We start from the raw sequence: 26,297 nt of genomic DNA, 5'->3' as shown, positions 1-26,297 counted from the left end.
CAAGATACAGATTAGTTTGTAATCCCTAAACACATGCCGTATTTTCTGCCCTCCTCCATAAGACAGTAACTCACTGAAGGCTAGTGCCCCAATTATAACTTTTTCAGTGCTTTAACTGCAGCAATCATTTTCCACCTACGTTCTGCTCACCTTTATGGATGGATAAACAAGTTCATTTAGACCTCCAGGCTGGGAAAGTACCAGCTTTCACTATACCTTTTTGTCAACATCCCTCAGAGTCACCATGTTCTTTTATTATTTTACACAAAGGGATTTAGAGTATTTTAAAACCATGAGTTGTTTTTAGAGTGACAAGAACTGTATACCCAACTGGCAAATTTTAGTAAACAAACCACTTAATGTTCACTAAAATTGTGCTGTGAGCCTAGTCCTTTTTAAAGAGAGCTGGGCCATGAAAAACCTTTCATTTATGCCACAGAGCTGGCAGAAACTTAAAGTAAAACTGAGTTCAAGATAACAAAAGCACTAGAATAGAAAAATGTCATTTAGGAATTGTATTCAGGACCTGCACTTCTTGACACTAAGGGGGCTACTGAAAGTATTGACATTGATCAAATATTTGATTTTGCAGAAGAATGAAGATTTAATTTGCATTATTTGTAAATTGGTGTCAAACAGTAAAAGCATTTGGTCAAAACCTGAAAGGTTATTTTGAGAAGTCAAATGTTATTTCTCTATTTTTAAATGAAGCATTTGATTTTTAATTCCTAAACAATATTTTGTTTTAAAATGTAATAACAATAGTAAAAAGAATAAAGGAAAACACCTCTTTAAAATAAAAACACTTTATAAAGTTCTGGTCTGTGTGAAATGTTTTGTGTTTGTTCTGTTAAAATATCAATATGTGAACACAGAACTTAAGCGCAAAATCACCAGGAACCAGATTCTTCTTCCCATTCTTTACAAATTCAGCTGCACTTTCTTGATTCAAATGTTCTCTGAAAAGTTCACATGGGTTGACAATAAACAAACAAATGAAAGATCGGTGAACCCGCATCCCAAACTGCATCAACATCTGACGATTTCCTGCCAAGTCTGTAACAAATTTGCTCAATGTCTCTCTCTTTGTGACAGTCAGATGCTTTCTTTCCTTATCCTTATTTACAGTCCTAAATTGAGTAGTAGCGTTTGGTTGGCACTGCTGTGACAAAACACATGTTATTGCCTCTGTTCTCTGATGGCATCAAAAGATATTCTTGCAGCCAGGATTCTGGTGCAAATGGTCACGGAACGCTCAGTTTATTTGAACCTCAGTGTTTAAAGTAGCTGTCTATAAACATCCATATGGAAAAATACGTTAACATATGGAAATCTAAGACTGTAAACCCAGTTAAGGAAGATATCTTTTAAAATATTGATTACCTTTGCAGGAATTCCTCTATTACAAAATTTTCTTCAATTTAACATTAACACAGGAATAAACTTATCTCTTAGAAGACTCTTATTTCAGAGACAAGAATATGAACTGTATCCCCAACTCATGTAATGTACCACAGCAGAATGTGAAGTTAGGAAAACACATTGACCATCCCATCCTGTCATTTATCTTTCTGGGCAGTTTTGATGATATAACTTTAGTGTGTATATATATGTGTGTGTGTGTGTGTATAAACATTTTATAAAGCATAAGGAAGAAACAATTGTGCAGTACTAGGTAAAGTAGCCAATGATCACTCCAGCTTCAATGGCCTAAATATAAACTATACTAATACAATGGAGTTACTTCATCCATAAGGAAGGAATAGTCAACAATTTAGCATAGAGACCATCAGAAAGTCACAGCTGCCAATACACACATCTCATTTTTCCAATTGCTCCCTGGATCTGGATCCTTGCTGCGAGCTGCCTAGAGCTGGTGACAGTTCATGATGGGAGAGGCAGCTTGTTTTCCCACATACGTTAGGGCAGTGTGCCAGCAACTGCCATCAGTCACCTCCCACCTTCTCCTCCCAGCTTCCCTCTCCTTGCTTTCTACCACGTTTGTCTCCCTTTCCCACACTGCCCTTGCAAATAAATCACATTGTATGCACAAGTGTCATACAAACTATATTCTAGCAGATACAAAAATCATGGTAGGAAGAGGGAAGAGCAGCAGGAAGGCACATGTAGTTGTAAGATGACCACATAGCCCACAGCTCAATGCAGTCCCCAACTTTCTCATTCCACCCTGGAGGAAGGCACCTTTTCTGTTCCTTTCTGCCACCATCTCATTTTGCACTGCCATTAGTTCAGAGGATACCTTCAAGGGAGAACTTCAGTACCAACCTCCTCTAGGCTACTTCTGAGGAAAAAATGTGTGTGAACCCGAACTGTAAAGCCTGAGGTAGAGACCTTTGCAGGCTGACAGTCACCCCTACAGCATGGCATCTTTCCAGTGGCAGTCTGCAGGGTGTACACTTCAGCCATTACTACTTTTGTGCAGCTCTTTGCCCAGCCTTCTTTTTGTTGGATCGTTTTGAGAATTCAACTGTTATTCCAGTTCTAGGATGGAAATAAAAATTATCAACAATGTCTTGGGGGTTAGAAAGCACTTTTTGTACAGGTCTTCAAAGAATGATCTTTAGATGCACTCAATTTTTTGAACTGCAAATAACAGATTTTCTGCAAGTTGCACATCATTCCACTAGTGTAGTAAGCTTTTTTCCTTTCTTTTCTCATTCCTCTGGAGTAACAGGATTAACAAGAATCCTGTTAGCAATTCTTAAAATAACTGTATATTTCCAGTTCCTCTATTTAGATGGCATCATATAACCACATGTGACTGTCCCAGAAACAGTGTGGAATATTTGCTTCATTTACTGACTATCCTCCCTGTGCACAAGGTCCCTTATTATTATTATTTCATTAATATCCACATATCACAGTATTTTTTGAACCAATTTTTAATTTCATCTGAAACAAATGAATTTTTAATAACAGTTTTTCTCTTGGTAGGAGACTTGGCTTCTAAAGCAGCTGACAGGTTGGAGTATTCACAATTCCTTAAATGTTCCTGAAAATATTAATTAATTTATGCACAAAATGGCTCTTCAGGTTTATCTAATACTTCTTTTAAGGTGCCACCACTGTAAACAGTGAAAAATCTCTCCCTTTTATGCCAATACACTGAGCTAATGTGTGGATCCTGTCTCCCTCCAGTGGCATATTGCACTAGCCATAAAGTCTAATATTAAAGTGCAGTTAAGAGTTTCCCTGGAACTCAGATGATGTCTCTCCATTGCCAAGGTTGCTAAGGGGTTGCAGGGATAGCTGGAAGAGATTTCATGTGGCCTAGAAGCCCCAGGGAAATTACAAAATGACCCCATTCTTTCAACAATTCTCTTCTAACTGCCAAAATCTGCTGTTGCCTGCTCAGCTTGCTGTTGCTTGTGTAGCAGTAGCAAGAAACACAAGGGAAAACCATGGGGAGAAGGAGGCAGATTATTTATTCAGGGCTTGAAATAACTCTCCAAAGCAATAACTGGACTTCTGAAACCACATTTACTACATAAAAATTAATAGTCACAATATTGTGCTGTTGAAAAAAACCAGAGTTGTATATTGAAGTATAAAAAGGTATGTCGTGTTCTTTCATATGAATATGTTGGTGAACAGTTTAGCAATGATGTATTCAAGTTAGATTGTGTCTTTCCCACAGCATACTTAAATATTACTAAAACCTTTGCCCAATGTAATGACTTGTGCTGTGAACAAATACTAAGCTGTTCCATGCACTGCAGAGAGTAATTTTTTGTCATAGCAGAAGACCCTGAACGTCTTCAGCCCGTGCCTTTTGAAATGTATGTGCCTGATCACTGTAGTGCAGGTGCACTTGAGAGAGCAGTATCTATGTTTCTTTGAGCAGGGGAAATGAAATGTACTCCCAGACTTGCCTTCAGTCTTTCTTTGGGGGAAAATGGGAATAGTATCCACCCCAGGAGTGATTTATGGCTTTGTTAAATACCTCTGCCCTTTCAGCAAGAACACTCCATTATAGAAATTTGTTGGTTTTCCTGTTCTTTAAAACCACATTTAAAACAATTTGTAATGCAAAAGCCATAATACATAGTAAAATTAAATAGTTCCTCATTGCGAGGATTATAAATTGCATTGTAGGGCAAAATGTTTCTAAACATTGTACCAGTCTATATCCTGTGCTTACCTTACAATTAAAACCCCAGTAATTTGTAATCATGGTGCAAAAAGCAGATTTGAGAAGAATTCATTCTTTTTCAAGTTTAAATTTTAAAAAGTTTGGGTAGGGGATTACTACTTAACAGCCACATGAGACTGACAATCAGCAGCAACAGTTTTTTCCTTTCATAGAAAGGACAGTTTGAAATTTAATTTCCATATCAAATGAACAAAAACTGTTTGTTCAAAGATATATGCATCAAGTGGGAGCTGTAGTCATATAGATATTAAATTCACCTAAGGATTTTCATACCTATAGCCTTTGTATGAATTTCTGGCATTTCACTCTTAAATTTACTTCAATTCACATGCGCGTGCATTACAACTGCCTGGTTCGGAAAGTGAATACCTGATGAAGCAAACAATACCAAAAATGGGAAGAAAATTGGTAGGAAAAAGATTATATTCCATAGCTGTTAACAGAACTGCATGGGTGTGATGGGAACTGGACATCTTCCTTCTCTCATTACTAGTATTTTTCCCTCAGTTAATTGTTTTTTTGAAAATGGCTGCACGAACTCCTATAATGGACAAAAATGCAGGAAGTTGCTGGAGGCATTACTAGACTTAGTGGCATTAATAGGCTGGTAAGATTTAGGAGATGTGACCTGCCTCTGAACCCTTTCTCCAAGTACTATGCTTAAAAACTAGGCTTACCATCCAGTACTGAACCCATCCTATGAAGTAAGTTTCTCATTAGACTGCAAGTTTCTCACTTGTCACATTACAAACAAATAAAAGCATAAAAAAATTCTCCAGCAACTAGATATCATTTCATTTCCAACATATGAAAATTCCTACGTTTCAATTTTAAGGATCGGTATGCTTAGATAGGTACAGTACAGGTCTATAATCCACTACTCAGGAATCCAGACAGTTCCCTTGATTTTCTGAGCATCAAATCACCCAAAACTGAAATAACAATTTCTTCTACAATTTTTTTGTTTTTTTTTTAAAGAAGACAGAACCATAACAATTCTGTTTAAATGCAACAGTTTCCTCCACTTTCAAAGCTAGGAGAGAATTTTTATTTCCTTCTGCCTTTGAAAACATAGGTTTCATTCGCCCTCAAGGTGGCGATACAATTGTGATAGTTGCTTTCTTCCAAGGCTGCATGGACTGAGATTGAATCAATCTGGGTTATTTCTTTTACTGCTAAGAGGAGAGTTCTTGGTAAAGAATCAGAGTGGCATTACTGCTGCAGCTCTTGTCGCTAAAACAACTCTGCATTATTAAAAGTTGGAAATAAAAAGTTAACGGAAGATAAATTCTCAAATACATTCCCAGTTTGGATTTTCAGAACAGAATTTAAGAAACTATTATCACTACACCTATACAGTATTCCCAAATGCATCTCACACATATGCATATTATAAATAGCCCAATTGGATAGCAATTGTTTACAGCTTTGGTGAGTAGCATCTTTTTTAAAAGTATAATTTTATGTATATGCTCAATATAGCTCATTATTATGTATATGCTCAAGATGATGTCAAGGAAGGAGTGAAGAACTAGCAAAATAAACTCATGCTAACCTGAAAATTAAGGAGTACATAATGCAAACTACCGTTTTCAGAGGGGTGGGGGGGGGGAAAAGTGCATTTATTTTAAGTGATTTTCTACCAAAAAAAGTGCTTTCCCTAAAACAGATATCCAATGTACTAAAATGTTCTTTTTCTCTCTAAACACACAGACCATGAAAACTTAGCCTAAATGCCCCACAGAAAAAAGAAGGAAGAAAGAAATTTTTGAGACAGAGGGCAACGTAAGGAAAACACCATCTTTGTACTATAAGACTTATCTAGTGTAAGGGGTTTTTTCAGGTTAAGTTGACGCTCCTTGCTGTGCATTCATGTCTTGGTACTTATTTTCAAGAAGGGCAAGAAGGAAGATCCAGTGAGCTACAAGCCAGTCAACCAAATTCCAGTGTCAAGGAAATTTATGGGAAAAGTCCTTCTGGAAGCCATTTTCAAATTGGGCGGAGTACCCACTGCACAAATAGCCACAGGAAACACCTGGAGGCTCTGCAAAGTCATCTGCAGCTACATAATAGTTGAACTCTCATAGCTGAGCTACTAGAGTGAATTGTAGAAACGTTTCTACCATCAGAAATTCTATTGAAATGTTAACGCTTTCCCACTGCAAATAAAAGATCAGAGAAATTTAAAATCAATCCTGTGATTTCTCAGATTCTTCCTGTACCTTATGTGTAATTTGCCCTGTCATTTATCATGCTAAACATTCACGAGAGTGTATCAGAGATAAAGCACAACCCGTATTCTTCCCACATAGAAATGTATTCTCATGTGCAATTCAGTTGCAAAACCCAGATTAATTAAATTTGTTCAAGATTTTGATAAGCACCAACTGTTCAGAGGAGAGTACAATTCTGACTATGTTGACATGTTCACCCCTACAGATGCTATAATGAATATCTTCATTAAAACAATACTTATTTTTTAAATAAAAAACCAGTAACTCAGCCAGTTATTAGCATACAAGCACACAATAAACACGAAGGCTTTATTTTTGTTTTCCTCATTTTAAGAATCCACTGCTATAGTAGCGTTTAAATTTACATGAGTGTGTTTTTCCAGATCATTGGCCATAATATAACTCCTTGATCCATCAAACTGGTATGTCTGCTAGTCCCTAACTGATTTAACCTCTTCCATGCACAAATGTTTGGAAAATCCCATTAGGAAGAACCAAATGTTTTCCCAAAAAAGGAGCAGTGAGTACCACACACAAGCACCATTACATATTAAGTGACTTAAATCTCTTGAGGGACAACCAGAACTATATTCTGAGTCAGACTTGCACACAAAAACCATAACAATCCTATTAGCTTTACAAAATATGTTTTTTGTGTGAGTTATAACTCAGGAAAGACCCCATATTTAAGCTATAAACAGCACCTGTGTCTTCCAGACTGGGGTAGAGGGACATATTTCAAGGCAATTTGAGCATGAAGGCTATAGAGACCTTCCTGTTGATGAAACAAAGCATTTCTGAAGCTTAAATATAGTACTCCACTATTATAATGAAAAGTGATTGGTATGAGCTCTACAGATACACAGGACAAAAGATGGCATTTTCAGACCAAGAGGATTCAGTCTGCTGAAAAGATAGAATATAAAAATGAAATAGAGAACACAGCACTTGAAAGCTAAGAGGAACCGAAAAGACAGATGAATAGCTGCTTAGAAAGCTATAACTAACCATGGAATGCAAATTGCACAAAGACAAAAGATTCAAGAACTTCAAACTAAAGTGAGGCTTGAAGAGAAACTTAATTTATTTAATCCACAGTAAACATAGTTGGCACTGTGGTTCAAATACCACTCTCCTAATACAGACAGAGTAGTCTCCCTGGAACATTATTTAAACAGACCTCCAACTGCAGAGGAAAACAACTTCTGCTAGTACGCATGCATTATGCTTTGATATTGTGGAGTAAATACAAATAAACAAGAGTAAAGATGAAAACTGGAAGCACAAATGTCGAGGTCACTTCAGTTGTCCTATACTTGCTTCTTGGCAAAAGTCTCTAGAACAAACTGAGAAGAGGCTTATGGAATGGCTTTTTTTGGATGCAAAAATCCGTCGTTTTGAATGTCATTAAGTTCTACATTTCCATAAAATGGAAAATGTCTATCTATCTTATTACCAATTAAAAGTTGCAATAAAGCTGAACCAATTCCATTTTGCTTTTTTTTTTTTAAAACAAAACAGGTTGTGCCAAATTCTATTTTTAACATTGAGAAGCTAAACTTCACTTCTTAAAAACTGACCAGAGCTCCCACCCATAACTCAAAAATCTTTCTTCAAAACTTGAATTGATTGGTCTCAACAAAACATTTCAATGAAATAGCATTTTTTTCAACACAAAAATAATTCTCTAAAACCATTTCATCACACATACTACCATTAAATTACTTGTATTAGTGTTCACAGTCTCTGTTATGGTGCATTCTACTTCAGCTTCTTTCCTAAAAAAAGAAGCTTAAAATACTGAGGCTGAAGTAAGTACGTGTCAGTTAAAGCCTCACTGAAACAGAGAAGGAAGTTGGCTCTTAAAGCAATCCATTAAGCCTTCCCAGAAGACATTCTAGTATCAGCTGAGCTATATGTGTGGGACAGACAGACACATGCACACGCGTCTTTTAAGTGCTTTGTGCTTCACAGGCTGCTTAGACTACCACTATGTGCTTTGGAAATTGTCATGGCAACAATGTATTTCTTTACAAATGGCAACAGTATAGTAAATAGGCATATAAAAACCCCTTTTAGCCTGACAATAATGTTGCTTAAGCTTGCATGCCCTCCCTCAATGACAAACAGAAGCAAGGGTTTCAGTGGCATGTGAAAAATCCACATGCAGGGCAAAATCCTGTTAACAGGCCTCACACACCAGTGGACAAGCGAAGGAATCCACATTCAAGCAGCAGGACGACCTTCAATTCATACCAGGTCGACAGACTTGGCAGGTGGAGGAATCATCATGGTGTAGTACAAGAAAAGAGTACGAGGGAACACTTTTTGTTAAGGCAGTGGGTAACTTTAGTTGTCAGAACCCCACAATAGTGAAACACTAGTTAAAACTGGGCAAAATAAACCATCCATGTCCTCAGATACGCATACAACAGTCCAATTTCTTGTCTCTGCTAAAATGAGTAAAGATACACGGGGTTCACCTGAAAGTGTACTGGCTTGCTAGTTACCACAGTCTGAGTCTATTATATGTTACAAACAGGTAACTGGGAGTGTGTCAGAGAATCCTGGTGGTTTTCTCTGTTACTGTGCTGATTTCTCAGGTGAACTGAGGCCACCTCTAAGCCAGCCAGCCATTGGAAATCCGTAGCACATCACTGATGTTTTAATACCACTTTCACAACTATTCTTTCACTTCCCATCTATGCTGACACAGAACGATGGAAACATTGTTGAATCCAAAAGTGGCAACATAATTACGTTTTGATCTAAAATTTTCAATATTTTAATCTTTTTCTTTCTTGCTGTTTTTTTCTGTAGAAATATTACTTGTTTAAAGCGAAGTTTATGTGAGTCAGTCATTTCAGACACTTCAAGGAAATAACCTGAAGGGTCCTCTCTATTGTCTTTTGCAACAAAATACACACTTTCAGTAAACAGAGGTTAAAAACAGTATGCTGACACATTTTCAATAAGCAGATTTAAAAAATTAATTTTGACAACTATTCTCAAACTTCCTTTCTATTTCCATCTCAGGATCCATTTAATATTGTAATAGCCTTAGGAGTAACACTGTACAATGTCTTTTATACTGACAAACCAGATAAGTAAAATGTTGTCTGCAACCTGTCAGGTTTTGTAGAGTTTGTGTCATTTTCCCTCTTTGATATCACACAAATTATATGTAACAACTGTTGTACTTATCTGTCACTGAAAAAAAAAAAAAATCCAGTATTTCCACGTTCAACTCTACTCTGGAAACAATGAAAAAGACAGAGTTCCTGGCTTGAGTACTTCATTCCTCCTTGATTGCATATAGAGATTTCTGCTTCAAACACAACAATCATCTGAATGATTAATTTCTCTACTAATCTTGACTGAGATTTAGATTTAGAATGAGCAAAGAACAATAAAATGGATAAGTCTCAGTCTCAGTTAAATTTGTTCCCGTTGAATCAGTGGCAATACTCGTGTCCCTCAGTGGAAGAAGCAGCAACTGCAACTGAACGCTTTTGAAAATTTTGATTTATCAAGCAAGGTAATTTTCTACTAAAAGAATCATATATTCCAACACATGTAAGCAGTTATGGCTTTAAACAATTATCCACAATTCCTACTTTCTAACAATGAACAACTATCCACTGATCAGCTGTATTCAAACTTTAAAATCAAGAAACTCGCAGTTTTTACCAGTTAAGAGAGGAAAATAAATACATGGACCATGATCCTACCTGTGGGTCAGACAGTCGAGAAAGGTCAGGGTACAAGTAGAATTTTATCCCCTCAGAAGCACCTGGTAACGTTACTCCACGAATCAGAAGAATCATCAACATGATATAAGGAAACGTGGCTGTTACATACACAACCTAGCAGGAAGAAGCAAACATTAGAAAAATATTTTCTTCCGACTGCAACAAAACCACCTCATTTCTACATCCATTTTGCTATTAGATTAAAAAAAAAAAAATCCTTTTCTGGAGGGAAAGTGCTTTTGATGACTTCATTCGTGCAGGTGAATTCTGTCCTCCAACCACATTCCCTTCCAAAGTATTTATGTCTTGTAGGAAAGGTCAACACTTTTTTACAGAGAGATCGGAAGTTCCCTTTAAGTACATTATTTAATCTCTCTTTCTAACTAGTGACCAGACACTATAGCATAGTGTACCTGTACACTATACCACATGCTATTCCAAACACAGACACAGGGAAACCAACTCATAATAGCAAGGAATTAATTGTATTACATATATAACAACATACACAATGAATTCTCAGTCACCTGGTAATTAGTAAACTGTCATCTCATCAGACTGCTTTGCCTGCAAAACTGTGTGTGAGGAATAAACATTTCATCAAGCCTAAAGTTTAAATGCTATGTATATCTCCTTGCGATTTGCTATAGTACCTTTAACATGCAAAGCACCGTCAGGTAAAATTTCTTAAGTGCTCAAGCCCAGCAATTTCTGTTTTCACATATATTCACATTTTTTCTTCAGAATCAGTTCACTCTGTGCACAAGCAAGTGAACTTTTCTGGACACCTGCAAGAAGTCATGTTTTCCAAAGGAAAAATTGAGCAGAATTGATCCCATTTTACAATCACAAACCTGAGAGCAGTATATAACTATTAAAAACTCTGAGATGGATTAAATGATAAATTCCATGTCACTATAAATATTTCCTTTAAATAATAACATACCTTAAACTTAACTCTCCATAATTCTCTATAGCCATTTCTGCCTGTGCAGAATAGGTATAAAATATCCTAATATGAGATGATACTGTTATACACGTGCCTTGCATGAGTCAAAATTACTTAACAAGCTGCAAGAATGGGAAAAATCATTTGCTGAAAAATACAAGCTGTAGAGCCCTCAAAAATATGCATTTTAAATTCAAAAGTTTATTATCTGTCTCATGCCTATGTAAATGAAAGAGATACATCAGAGAATGCACCCATGAAAGGATTCTCAAACACATTTTCATGACTAATGAACTGAAATTTGGTTTTCAGACCATGCTGAATATTTAACCCCAAACATGAAATCATCTCATGTGTACCTCAGCTGGTATGCCCAGAAATGGAGGAACTTAAAATAACATGGCAGATCTTCAAACATGTCCAGCTGCCCAAAACAGACTTAAGACACTTCACTGGCCTTAACAGGAGGTAAGCATCTATGGATCTTTCAGCTGTCTTATCCCTTTTGAAAATACAAACCATGATTTTACCAGGAAATGGAGACAAGTGTTATACTCCTATAGGTCTCAGAAGCATGAATTGCTGAATTCAAGGGTCAATAAAGTGCAACACAGAAAGCTTTATCCCAGTGCTTACATTTATTATAATTGACTATTAGTGGAAATGCAAACTGATATGACTGGCTGAGTTCAAACAGACCTTGTCTCCAAGAGACTGCTCTCCTCATTTAGGTTTCAAAAACAATGGATCATCGGGTAATGAGAAGAAACACACAGAACGGACATGGTCCTGCTCTGAGTCTTCTATTGGGTGGAAAGGATGGAGGAGCCAGCAAGTGGATTTTGTGTTTCTGTATTTAATTCTCTACCAGCTATTTTCCTCTACTTCTTTTAAATGAGTAGTTGCACTTAATAGAGGAGAGCCATGAGACATACACATTTGATGACACGGAAGGGATTGCACCTGACTATCTGTTCTAACATTAAAGAATAACACTGCATTGCATCATACTTCATTAACTATATTGGTTTACAGCCTGCTATCTTGCGCATTCTGCCACTGCTTTGAAATGTTTTACATCAGGAAACAGATTGCAATTTTGTAGACACAGTTTTCTTCCCAGGTTCCTTTGGGTGTATTTCGTCACTCAGCTCCATGAAGGAAGACCTGAAAGAGCTCATCTCTATGCCCAAGGGAGTTCAGGTAAAGGTACCCTTGTACAGTAGTCTGTAATCCCACACCCGCATCCAGGCTTGTAGAGCTACACTTCACACTTTTCCATTTGATTTTCCGAATGTCTTCCACGGCCCATCCACGCCTATTAATATTATAGCAAGTACTAGAACCACAACCTCTAGCATAATTTTTTTATCATGAGGGTAGTCGTGCCTCGGCTTTAGAGGAATGAGGACTCTCCTTCCTTTTTGGTTACCATGCAGAAAGAAGATATAAATAGAGCGCAATTGGCTCAGCATTTCTGGCAATACGTACTGATACAGATATCCAGAACAACAATGAAAGAGATACCAAGGAAGCATGTGTGGGAAAGATAACACCCTTCCTGAGCCAACTGACATTGTTGACAATGCATCAGTGCTAGTACTTATACAGCTAATAAGGCTACTAAAACTTCAAGCTTCTCTTGTACTGCAACAGGTACGTGCATTGCATTCAGAGAGGGGAGAGAAGGCCATGACTTGTAGGTGGTGTTCGAGTCTCCCAGTATGTTGAGCCACTTACTTCCATCGCATCCAGTGCATTCGTTGCTCATTTTATCATGCTTCTCAAGAGCTCATGAGGTGAGGGAGGATGGGGCATTTTAGAAATCAAATGCCATTATTAGTATCATCATCACATCTGTAGGCATTAAAAGTTTCCTGAATTGTTTTCTTTTCTTTCAACACATCAAACCTCTCTGAATATAAATGTGAACACAACTGTTTCTAATTACACTGCATCCTGTTTTAATTGACTTTAATTGCTTGGTATGTTAATTTGCATTCCAATGCTCAAAATGCTTTTTTTAAACCCTTGTCAGAGCAATGCCAGTGTTTAAGCAGTTGGAAACAAAATCAAAATTTCTGGCATGCTAGTTTTTGCACCAAGTTCTCCTATTACAATATAATTGAAAGACAAGTTTACAAAGATATTTAGACATACAAGTATGTGGAAAGGCACCTACTGGGACATCTAACAGCTCTTAATCATACTTAGGTGCTTGACTGAAAGTACACTAGGACCAAAGATCCTGAAAATAGATATTTCATTGACTGCCATGAGCTTTAAGTACCAAAGTATTGGAAGTTAAGTACCAAGTACTGGAACCTTAAATACCAAAATCTTAAGAGATTTAAATGTTTACAGCACTCAAGGTTAGTTATAAAGACATCAAGGTATCTACGCAATGATTTCATGAGTAAGGCACCATAAAGATCTTGAGAACTTGACTAGCTGCCAGTTTGCATCTTTTCATATGTAAGTATCTTTAAAGCATAAATATGGTGCATAGGTTCAAATCTGGCTACTGGGACTGTTGAACTTGTCCTAAATGAAAAGGTGCTTTTCTGAACATTCTGACAAGATCATGCCACACAAGTTCAAGTGAAGGTGACTTGGCTTGTAAGAAAACATAGAAGAAATACATGATAAATCTGTTGAGAATAAGGAAGAAGCCCTGCATGCAATGAATTGAGTCACACACCCACAGAAATCTAAAAGACTAAAACCAGATTTCTCTGGCTGCAGCTACTACAGAACACACCAGCCTGATGCTCACACACTACCTCACAGCAGCTTCTTAGCAAGGTAAGGCATGAATAGGAAGTAGGGAAGTTTAATCCTGTGGTTGGCTCTTGCTGAGAACATAACTGAACTAGAATTCAATGAAGGAAATATAACTTTCTGAGGCTAGGAAGTTTAGGGAATTCTTTGCTGCAAGCTGCAATGATCGAGCTTATTTGCACTATAATGATTCATCAGAATCAGCAAAATTACTGATTTTTCTATTTTCTCTGTGTGTTTTATAGATTTATTCGGCATCGTCTTCTGTTTGTCTTGTTTGTTTATCCACAGAGGGAAATTTGCTCCAGAATAATCTTGCGAACCACCCTTAACCAGATTGCTTACAAACTGCAGAATTTCCTCTTGGAATTTCTTCTTCTTCAGATAGTTTCCACTGGAGTATAAAAAAGTTCAAAACCCAACAGGTAAGAAAATTTAATGAGATTTGAGAGCTGAGAAGTAAGTATCAAAGAGGAAAAATTCACTGGGAATGCAAGAAGAGCTAGAAAATAGGGGTCAGGAGAGGACACTTAATGAAGGTATGCAAGTAGCTTGTTAAATTCACAGTGATCACAGGAAGCAGAAGATTCTACATGACACAATAATAGCAGAAAGGAATAAACACCTCTAATGCCACAGCACACTGAGGTCATGGGCTGGGATGGAAAAATTTCTATCTATCATTTTCATCCATGTGGTGATGAAAGTCAATAAATAAATGAGTAAATAAAAGTCTGACTCAAGCTGAAAGAGTTACCTTTACAATGAAATGAAAACTCAACTCCAAACTTCATTTTGAGTCAATACAAAAGAATTACATTCTATTCCATTTTGCTTTGGCATTCTTTTTCCTGAATGGGTGGGAGATCTCTCTTGACTGAAAAATGCTTTAACAAGCCGAAGTAATTATTTATAAGCTTAATTTCAGTATTAAAAAAATGGGTGAAAAATCTTTTTTTCCTATTTTTTTCAGCAAGAATTATTTCTTACATCTGGTCTGACTTTATGAACTTTTCATCACTTCCCAAATTCCATTTCAGTGACGTATTCTGCGTTCAAAAAACTGTCTACCTGTAGTCAAAAGATCCAAAAAGAGGGGAAGAAAAATATGGTGGAAGGTTTGACTGAGTGCTGAGGGACCCTAGTGTTCTAACAGCCTCTATCAGGGCAGTCCAGAAATACAGCTAAAATTGGAAAGCAATGAAAAAGTACCAAAGGCAGACAATATCAATGCACTGCAGCAGCTCACATTCCCAGCTGAAGTGAGTGAACTGTTCACTTAGATGATGAGCTATTTCTCCCTATAAATATTCCTTCAGCAGCACCAAGTTTTCTAAATACGTGTTACTTGAAATTAGTTTCCAGATAATTACCACAGCTGGTTTTTGTTTCCAGATTGCCTAGGACCATTGAAATCATGGTCTCTCTTATTTCTGTTAAAATCGCTCTTGTATTTTGTTGGTTATTTTGATGGGGTCTACAGGCCTCATCAATTTAATCAAAAAAACATACTACTAGATCAAATGCAAAGCTAGATTTCCATGTATTTGGGTAAAAATTCCCTAATTTAACAGATACTGCTGCCCCAAAACATTCATCTGTTAGACTACCCAGAGAAACCAAACAGAAATAGTCATAAAGATGGCCTGAGAGATTTCAAGACAAATACCTTGGAAGATAGCTGCATCTACATTGCAGAACTGGTGAACTTCACACCACACCCCCAACAACACCCCAGTTCCTTCGTTATCCTTACTTCTCAACTCAGTGTTTGAATACAATAAGAGGGTACAAAACTCCCCACGTCTCCTTCAGAAAGAAACCTTTCTATGTGAGTAGAAGGGATTTTCAGTGATTCTGCAGACACTGCCTGATCCATACAACTGGAAAACACAGACTAAGAACACAGACTAAAACACAGACCTGTGTTTAAGCACTAAATAATGGTAAATGCAGATAACCAGATTCTTTCTGGAACTGACTATATGCATGCACAGCTTAATAATGACCTAATGACTTACAAAGAATGCGCCTACACCTTCTAAAAAAAGCGGGACTGATCATAATAGATGGGTTGGATCCTGAAAGAATGTCTTTAAATCACAGTTGCATATATTTCAAGAATCCATTCTAGTCTGAATAGGCCTTGGTCAAATTCAGAGTAAAATTTGATTCAGGGCATCAAGAGAAGAGACTCAATTTATCTAGATTAAGGCTCATAGGAAACTATTTGCATGATTACCCTAAGCTTACGCAGTCTACAAATTAATTCATAGGTCTATAGTAGTTTTTGGAGACCCTGCTCTGAAGTGTACAGAAAGATTCACTGGTGAATCCACACAATGCTAACCTTGCTAGCCTGAACAGGGACACAGCTTGAACTAAGAAAGTGTGAGACTGTTAGCCATCCGGTTTCATCACTGCTACTATACTTTTTGCTGTTATTAAGTGCCGAAGGAGGACAGCAGGAAGACTTACTTCCTAGATAAATATCTATAGTAAATACAACTCAGAGAAATCTCAGGAACTCAGTGCCATGGCTTGCATCCTCCCAGTGCTTCTGTTCCTCAGTCTCCAAAATTATATTGTCCAAACTCAATATTCATCCTACACTTACCAACTGCCTGAGTGTCCTCAGAGGAGTTATGTTGATAAAAAAAGTTAAGCGTGCGCCAACTCTAAACACTAGCACGCCTAAGAGTATGCTATCAATTTGTTAGAAAGTGTGCTTGTCACGTCGTTAACATATTGTTAATACACTGCCAATGCAAAAATTCCAACAGTTGTAAAAACAGTATGCCCAAAATAATTCTGTGAAGCAAGAGGAGGTCTGTAGTATAATTTTCAAATGCAGAAAGTTGCAGAAAACCTTTAGCAAAATGAGCACTACAATTTGGCAAGCAGATACAGCCCGACCAGTGTAAATACAAAAGAAGCAATCTGATGATAAAATCAGGGTATTACTGTCCCTAGTATAGGGTGTGGTGGGGTTTTTTTGTTTTGTTTGGGGTGTGTGTGTTTTGGTTTGGGTCAGCTTTTTACCCTGAAGAGGCTACTGATTTATCTCCACCATAAATGGGCCAGCCTCGAACTAGAAAGGCAAATGAAATAATGGTATCCTATACCTATGAATATCTAAAAGAATAATGTTAATTTATTCTTTTGGTTAACATTCAAGTGCACAAAGAGGAAGACCTGCCCTGTGGTTGTGGGCAGGAAAGGAGGACTGATAGGGAGGAAGCAAAATTCAGCATCTTCGCTAAGCTTATTACTGCAAGCAACAGTGTTTATGTAGAGCTCCCATCAAGTAGGGAATTTGCAGGGCCACAAATATCTCAAAATCAAAGACTGCTATTTAATCAAGTAAAAGTCAACTTTAAAAATCAATCAGGAAGAATTTTAAATATAAATTAGGACTAATTAATCAACTGAGAGATTTTTAATTTTGAAAAGGTCTTTTAAAAGTTCAAGCTTTTATAAATCAAAGCTGTTCCTTTTCAGATCCTTTCATGATTTTCAGACTTCCGAATGCCATCTAGTTTGCCTTTGTACACAAGCCAGATACTGACATTAGCTACATATATGCACAGAAACCTTAATTTTTCTTAAAAAACTTTTACTATGGGATGACTATTCCTGATACAAGACAATCCCATTTCTATGTAAATAATTTACAGCAGGTCAGAATTATCCCATACTAGCACCTGAATTTCCACTTATTTTACTGAGTTTACACAGGCAGAAATGGGGGACTGATAAGTCACTAAATGAATTTGATTTCTTAGCTAGGCTAGACATGCCTTCCAGCTCTCCCTCTCCCTGAAGGCACCTGTCATTAGATTCTGACATATTCTAAAAATGTTTAACCTGTAAAGCAGATAAAGACTCATGGGTCAGAAAAGGACACAAGATTTTTTCCTTTTGTAAGAAAATTTGTAAGATCTTAAACCTGCACTTGAACAAACTCAAAATTTCTGGCCAACTCATTCCTCCGATCCAGAGAACAGTAGAAGTTTGTTTGCCCTCTGACTGCTTGCTGGAGAACATGAAACTGGGTTTTCCAGGTGAGTGTTGTCCTCATGTAATTACTAGCTGCTCTGAAGAATGACTAGTTCCAGGGAATCTACATGTTCCAGTGAAACAGAGCTTGACCAGAATATTCCTTATTATCTCCAGCTTAGACTGCTTGCTTGTCCTGCTTGATTTTCCTCACTTGTCTTCAAAAAATAACTCAAACAAAAAAAAAACCCACACACCCCCCCCACTCCCAAACATCACCACCAAGGAAAAAAGATGACTGCATGCAGTCTGGAAAGCAGACACAATGCTATCTATGGAAAGGATTAGTAGGTGAGGTTTCCTACCTAGAACTTCTCCTTCTTCAGGTAGCCACAAAAGGTAAAAGATGCCAGTCAGCAAAGATCAGTATAACAATGAGAATATACTATCTGCACAAAGCCCTTGACTGGGAATGAGGTAAGAAGAGAACAGACACTGTAGCCAGCATATGGGAAGTCATCAAATAAATGCATAGCTACATTAGATAAATAAATTAATTAATAATTGCAACTATTAAAACCATGAAACATCAATACAATAGAAATTTCCCTAGGATTTTGCACCAAAACTAGTCACACATGAGCCTCTTTTTGATATGTAGTCCATCAGTCTTCCAAGCACTCAAGCAGATATGTTAGTGGCCATCTCTAAATGGTTTATCAGTCAATCCTGCAGTTTTCTAAGAGCACCACAGCATTATTTAATCTTGTGGAGAAAATGCTGGGAAAAAAGTGATTTGTGAACAAGGAGGCAAAAAAGACATCCCTATAGCATGCTCATACCTCTTCTTTCTTTCGATAATTTTTGTAATCATGAAACTGTCTGGTGTATTGGACTCGATGACCTTTAAAAATCCCTTCCAACCGAAACCATTCTATGATATTATGGTTCAGGATGTTTTATAGGATAATAAAGAGCTAATTGTTTATTACTGAAAAAGGTGTGTGTTTGTCTACCCACAGGATGACAGACAAATTTCTATTATTCACTGAGTAATATAGGCCCATATCACCATGGTGACAGCTGAGCGATGTATTCACCATAAAGCATTTGCAACACTACTTGTGCATTAAGTATAACAATTATAACAAAAATATAATTAATAGCCTTACCACCTAAACTAGCAATTACCCTTACCATCCAAACCCTCATTCTCTACACTTCCATTCCCTATGGCTACTATATCTATTATAATGCAGTTAGTCACATCTTTATTTTATTTAAAGGCTTATTGCACTATAACTTCCCTACTATACAGCCTCTAAATGTAGCCCCTAAATCACCTCAGGGCTGACTTGTAGGACGCTGATCTGACAGCATGCTGCAATTTAATTGTGGTTTTGAGCTGAATTTCAGTCTGAGAAGAGGTGATGCGATCCATATGAAAAATTAGAGGAATCACACAATAAAGACATTGGGCTGGAAGACAGCGTAACTTAAGAGTATGTTACTGCCACAGATTTATTCTTCTATCTTAGGCAAATGCTTTGATCTCTCTGCTCTCCCTTCATCCCTTCAGTTCAACAGAGATCTCTGACTGTCTGTTATGCGGATGTAAAGGCAAGCTCTTTGGGGAACAGAGGCATCTCACTGTGTTCATCCAAGACTTGGGACACTGAGATTCTAACCTCAGTAACACACTCCAGGAACAAGTGACATACAAACTAAACCACAATAATACTTACTGACCTGAACTACCGTTAGTTATCTCAGATAGCAATGAACACATTTTATAGCCACAGGAAATAACTCAAAAAAAGTTTTTATCACAGTTAATTCTTTGTGTCAGATTGTGATAGCAGTGCCTTACACTTTCTACAGATGACACAATAAAGCTTATACAGGATGTTTTGAGGGTTTTTTTCTTTTTTTAACCACACAAATTTTTCAATTGCCAAGCAGCAGAAGAGAATAGCAGGTGCATGGCAGCCAACTCACTTCTCGGGGATGTGTTTTAGTTACCAACATAGCACCAGCAGTTGCCTGAAACTGCCTTTGTTGGTCGTGTAGTAATTTATTTCATTAAGCTTTCCCATTCTTAAGACTGAGTTTGGATTCAATCCATGTTAGTTGACACTGGGGTGGTATACAGAATTAAAGTTTGTAAATCTCACAAGGACAGCCTTGTAAACAAAACTACTACAAAGACATCTTTACATTGTAGATAAAGCCAAAAATCTGCCCTATATTGACTGTAGAAACTAAAGAGACTGCCTTCCCACTGGCAGGAATTTGATAGAATTCTAACCTTTACATGCAGTGCAGTGGGGATAGATACCTATAAACTGCTTTGTATATTGCAAAGAATGAGCCAGTCTTGAAGCTCTATAGATTATCACTAGTGGAGGACAAACTACCTGTGTGAGATTATATCTATTCTACTTCATCTGAAGAAATATGAAATTGAAGCATCACTAAGAGTCAGTGCTATAAAATGGATACCAACTCTCATGTTTCTGTATTCCAGTTGAGGGACCAAGCAGATACCCTGTATGCTCTTGCTGAAGAAAAGGTGCGAGTAATACTCCAAATACATAAACTAAGATCCAACAAAAGCACTATCTATAGCAATTTCTGTACAACACAGAGACTAGGATGTGGGCAATCACACAAATGTTTTGGTACAATATAGCTTCATAAAGCCTCAACAGTTATAAATCACAGACATAAGCAGTGTCATGCACCTGAAGGAGTATTGTTTTAGCCCCGACATATGTGCATCAACAATGATAACAGGAAACAGAACAACTTATATTGTAGCTCTGGTTTGGTGTTTTTCTGTATGTCATTGTTCACTGATTTTTTTTTTTTGGCGGGTGGGGGATAAGACAACTGGTAAGGAGAGGCAGGTTCTGTGGAAGGAGAAATTAAATATGAAGAGGTCATATAGGAACAAATGACTGAAACTATTGCATTTCTAAAGTCTTTTTTTATTGGATTAGTGTATTTATTTTTGATAATGGGCTAAAAATGCCTGGTAACTTCAACAGAAAAAAATAAACCTGTATGTGTTACCTTTAACCTATAAATGCATTCCTCCTATAGAGATGGCTCAATATTAATCTGTGCCTTTTGGTTTCACCTTTAATATTTCAGCCAATTTCACTGCATTACCATTGCAAATATCACAGTTGACCTTCCACCCAGTCCCACCCCCCACCCAACTCCCTTTTCATACATTAGGTTGACAGATCAGGTGATTTCTCTGCCCAAAAACTCTTACATCTGCATGTGCCCTCAGCTGTCCTTCAGCGCACGGAAACACACTTTTGACTTGCTTGGGCTGTGGACCAGGGCTTAGATCCAATCTAAGTAAGTATTCATATAAAAGTGGATCTCTGATGTTAAAGTGCAGCTGGGAAGGAATGAAATCATGAAGATATGAATCTGATATAAGTTTACTATTTGCTACTTTACCCAGCTGCCAAACAGAAGTTTGCGAAAACCACCGAGAGAGGCACAAAAATCTTTTTTAACAAATCTAAGGTGTCCTTAAATGCTCAGTGCACAGGAGAGTGAAAAAAATATCGCAGTAGCTGTTTTAAAACCTCACACAGAGGAGGCGGATAGCAGGAACTCTGCATGCATCTCATGAATGTTCTACTTTTCCCCTTTGAATACAGAGATCAGTCTTGGACAGAGTGTTAAAGCCTCGCCATGAAGGGCTATTCTTTGCTATTACTTTAGGCTAAAACAAAAGACACTTCAGCAGATACAATCATTGCTGCCTAGTTCCTTTTCCTGGGTTCATACAATGGGCCCCAGTTTTGGTTTTTTTTTCTTCCACACATCTTTCTCTTATTTTTTTCTTCTGTCCTTTTACTCTTTCTTTCTGCCTCATTGAATCCATTAAGGCCTTTATATAGCCTGCTATTGAGAAATAAATTTTCTTTGGGAGTAGTGACTGAGTCTTAACTGCTGGCAAGCGAGGCTTAACTCCTGATGGGAGGGCAGAGAAAATGATGCGTAAAAGGTATGAACAGTTCATCTCTGAATTTGGGATCTTTGAGCACACCAGATACCTCGCAGTGTCTTGCTGGTAATCAGCTCAAGGAAAAGGAACATCCTAATCCTAGCGGGTTTTCCACCTCTTTCATGCATTAGTCTTGATTCACTGAGTTATCCTTCTGCTCATATTTTCAATCAGATCAATATACTCTTCTCAATTATTTTCCTTGGTTTAGGTCCATATGTCAGTCCTTTTTGCACAGTTGTAAATTAGAAGGCACTCTGACACCAACAGACACGCGCTGATATGAAAGAAATGTAAAATTGGGTCCTCTCTCCATTAACACAAAATTATCCACAGTCAGAAATATAAACACTATTCAGGTCTGCCAATAGTGTGATAAACTATTTCAAAGACACTAAAGCTAGATTCAAACTGTGTGCACTGCAGTTTACCCAGAACCAGGATAGACCTGCATGCAAGATGAAAAAACAATCACTCTGGGGTGATAAACCAGGTTTTATACAGGTGCACAATGCAAGAGGAGCAAGGGAGCCACAGAGGGGGCAAGCAGGGACCTGTCTGAGGACAAAGAAAGAAAACCAACCCATGGCCGTATCTAGCGTAAGAAAAGAGGTCTGCATACAAACAGGCCAGCTTAAGCAGGTGTACGCAGGCTGGCATAGAGGGAGCAGGCCCTCTCCGTCTTTCTCGTGGTGGGAAGCTCTGTGGGGTCAGTTTTTTGCCATGGGGATACATTCTAACAGTGACAGCATTGGCAGATGATTTGCAAAATCTAAGGCTTGGAATGAAGGGGAAAATCCTTCAAATCTTGAAGTTCTGAGTAGCTGTTACATAAAACAGAAATCGTCTCAGCTATCTAGAAACATATAAATCATTCACAAAATAGAAAGAAATATGAGCAGGGGCAGGTGGGGATGAAATTGAAAAATAATTTACTGTTAGTGTGCCCTCTATTGTCTCCAGGATGGATAATGAAGTTATGTGGGGGCATGAACAGTGAAACATCCATAAATCATCCTACACTGCCCAGCACTGCAAATACAGGTGGAGGAGGGAACACGACTATAAGAAGAGAGGTAAAGGGGGAATATGTAAAGTTCAAGAGATGACACTACTACACTCAGCCAGCTTACATTTTGCATTTTAAACTGTTCACGCAAATTCTGGGGTTTTCCTCAACAGAAAAATTAAAAATAAAATGTAACCAATACTTAAGCACAGTTGCAGCCTTTTTTTTTTTTTTCCCCCCTAGTAATGCGTAGCAAGGAGTTTGATATGTTGGAATAAACTCTCAACAGCTCATATGTCTACTTCATATTGAACTATTCAGTCTACTTCATATTGAAGTATCAGAACTGCAGCCTGGGACAGATGGTCTTCAGAGGCACTACAGAGTGAAAAAACAGGTTTCTACACCTTTAGTTAAACCTTGCTAAAATGTGGATGCTAATTAATGCATTTCATTGGCCATCTTATTCATTCATTATAAATGGTCTTACAGTTTCAGTGATTGTTTCCTACCCATCACATTCACAGATTAACAATAATTTCAAAACTACTTACCAAGCCATTTTTCTATTATTGTCAATAGGTCTATGTCAAGATGCCCCAGTCAAACAGGCTGTACCTTACTGTTTTCTCTTATCCTTGGTCTTTTAATACATAGAATTAATATAAACTTCCATAAAATTTCTTGACAGTTTACACTTAAATGGCCCTTCACTGCATTCAGCTCAGCAAATCAAACTGATGAGTGGAACTAAGTAGTAAGGAACAGTGCAGCATTGGGAAGGACAACAGCCACGTAGTTACAAAATGAGTTTCATGAAGTCCAGCTCAAGACCCCCATGTTGATCACAGCTATAAAATGCACTTAACAGGCTTTACAGGACTCTTGTCTCAGTTTTATAAAGCTTAAATAAAACACTCAAACCAGGAAAAATCTGGGAGCCCACAGGGATTCTAACCAAGTTTGTCGAACATAACATTTAGAATGAGACAGGCTCCCATCAGAAACAATAAGCAGGAAAGAACTGTAATGTGGAGACATTACAGGCTAAGACACTATGCATATACACAGGAAAAAGAAAAAATTCAATAGCATAAGAGTAAAAGAACAAATTATGCTATCACTTACACATATTCAAACCAATATCCTGCTTACTTGTGGTAGGTTAAACGGTTGCTGCTCCTTTAAGAAAAGAAAGTTCTCTGCTTTGTTAAGGTGTTTACAACTTTTCCAGTGATGTCATGGTAGAATGAATGATGAAACTGACAAGTCATGTCAAGTTGAATGAATAATGAAAGCGACAAGTAAAAAAATCGGAGTGCCTCATACTTTCATGTTTATGATATTTATATAACCACATCACCAAGAAAGCTTGCAAGGTCATTTCTAACAGTTTACAATAATGAACTGCAAATTATTTTCTTAACCAAACAATATCCTTTTTAGAGATGCAATGGATCATATGAGGCTATCCAATGATAAATCAGGAGAAAAGTCATAAATGTTTCATGAGGAGATACTGTGTAATCATGAATCTATTATTTTAGCTTTTGACTTGCAGAACAATTTAATCAAGCATCTTAGACAACTCATGTTTATGTAGAAAGAGTAGCTGTATCAGTGCTTTTTCTTATGTAGCACTTAAACAGATGTGAGCACAGCAATATGTTTCAGCAATGCTTTCTGTGCTATGGTTAAGAGAGTACCTACAGAGCAAAAAGGGGTAGCAACCGATAAGCAGAACCACATTAATGTTTTCTGGCATGTTTTCAAGTCAAAGCCTGATGAGACAGTGTGCAAGACATTTTCAAAGTTGATTATGATCTGAAAATCCAAGCAAATTTGTTTTGGAGCTACATCCACAGCGTTTTACAGGGGGGGCAGCCTCCTAGCTCTGTGTATACTCCTCCAGATTGTTTTGTAGACACTTGATACCCGTGAAAGAGTTGACACCTTCTGCATGTTCTTGTGTCATGTCAGGACAACACTTCTGACCTTATCTTTCAGCATCACCCTCTATTTTTATTAGCCTCTCCTTCTGTTGTAATTTTAAAGTATATCAAGTGGAGAAACAGCATAAAGTTAACACACTCTAAGATCAGGACGATGCTGAACTTCAGGGAACTTGACACAAAGAGTAGGAAAGGATCAAAAGATTCAGAAGTCAGAATAAGATAGAATAATATTCAGTGATTACTGAAGCCTATCTCTGTGATACATATATTAGTTCCAGAAAAATTTGAAGAATGGACTCTTATGAGATTTGTCCCTCCTCCAGATGATCCTGAAACAAGGTGAGAAGGATTTCTCATCACATAATAACCAGTGGCTAATAGAGAAGCATAAAAGAGTAGAAAGAACTTCCTGGGTTTGGCTCTGGCAAAAAAAATAGAAGTATAGTCTTTATGATACTAATGAGAACTCTTTCAAAAAGAACCAAAAAATATATGAGTCTTGGCCTTAGTGATCATACAAACTGTGATATTCTAATACTAAACAACATGAAAATCTTGAAGTTACACAACAATATTCATTTAACACTTCATATCAGAAAATGCTGACTTTGTGTCAAGTCATAAAATAACAAAACATGATCTACAGTTTTACTAAACATTTCCCAGACCAAAAGCATTTTTCCTCCAGCTATCCAGATTTTTTTCAAATTAGTGTTACCCAGACAAATTATATCAGAACTAATCACACTTATTGGTGTTACCCAAATATATTTATGGAAAGGTTTCTGAGAACAAATTGGAATGCACTGTAAACCTGAACACAGTTTAGTATTTTGTAAGAAACATAAGCTTCTTCTGGTTGCTTTTTGTAACCAAACCATTATTTAATAATGTATTCTATTGCCATGGAATACATGGCAAAGCAAAGACAATGGTTTGGGGTACAAATGCATATGACAATATTATATGTTATAAATATTGTGTAAGATGGAAGCTGTCCTTTTGGCAATGTTTTTCTATAATATCCTTTGGCAGAGCCGTTGGAAGTTGTCAGCAGACTTCACATTTTTTGTTCATTATGTCCAGCTCTTTGCAATAGACTGAAAGGGTCTTAGCTTGATTTTTCAAGAAATGTGGAAGCTATTGCATATGGACAAAGGCAGTTTATGGCATTTATGACACATGACATACTCACAGCCTAAACCAGCCTTTGCATCTAAATCTATTAGTCATTGTTGTATTAGTTTCCCTTTTACAAGGAGTTTTGCTTTTCTCTTTGCGGCTTGCTTTCAAACATAAGATATCACACTTAAAAATGCAAAGCTGAGGGTGTGGTAAAATGTTCTAATAGCCATACTTGAAAATGATAGCAAGACTGCGTGTTGCTTTTAACACTTTTAATTCAACCCTT

At 37.3% G+C, this 26,297-nt stretch overlaps 1 protein-coding gene across 4 annotated transcripts in view; it reads right to left on the bottom strand.

Annotated features, from left to right (window-relative positions):
- SLC6A11 (solute carrier family 6 member 11) overlaps positions 1 to 26,297 on the bottom strand; it is a 109,359-nt gene that overhangs the window by 47,730 nt on the left and 35,332 nt on the right. For all 4 annotated transcript variants that reach the window (XM_074836610.1, XM_074836608.1, XM_074836611.1 and 1 more), the window contains exon 7: positions 10,140 to 10,274. In XM_074836610.1, coding sequence (XP_074692711.1) covers positions 10,140 to 10,274 — 135 coding nt within the window. The remainder of the gene's footprint in view (positions 1 to 10,139; positions 10,275 to 26,297) is intronic.

Source organism: Strix aluco, chromosome 11, assembly GCF_031877795.1.
Source record: "Strix aluco isolate bStrAlu1 chromosome 11, bStrAlu1.hap1, whole genome shotgun sequence".
Taxonomy (NCBI): domain Eukaryota; kingdom Metazoa; phylum Chordata; class Aves; order Strigiformes; family Strigidae; genus Strix; species Strix aluco.
The sequence above is the reverse complement of the archived record's forward strand: the minus strand, read 5'-3'. Positions and strand labels throughout refer to the sequence as shown.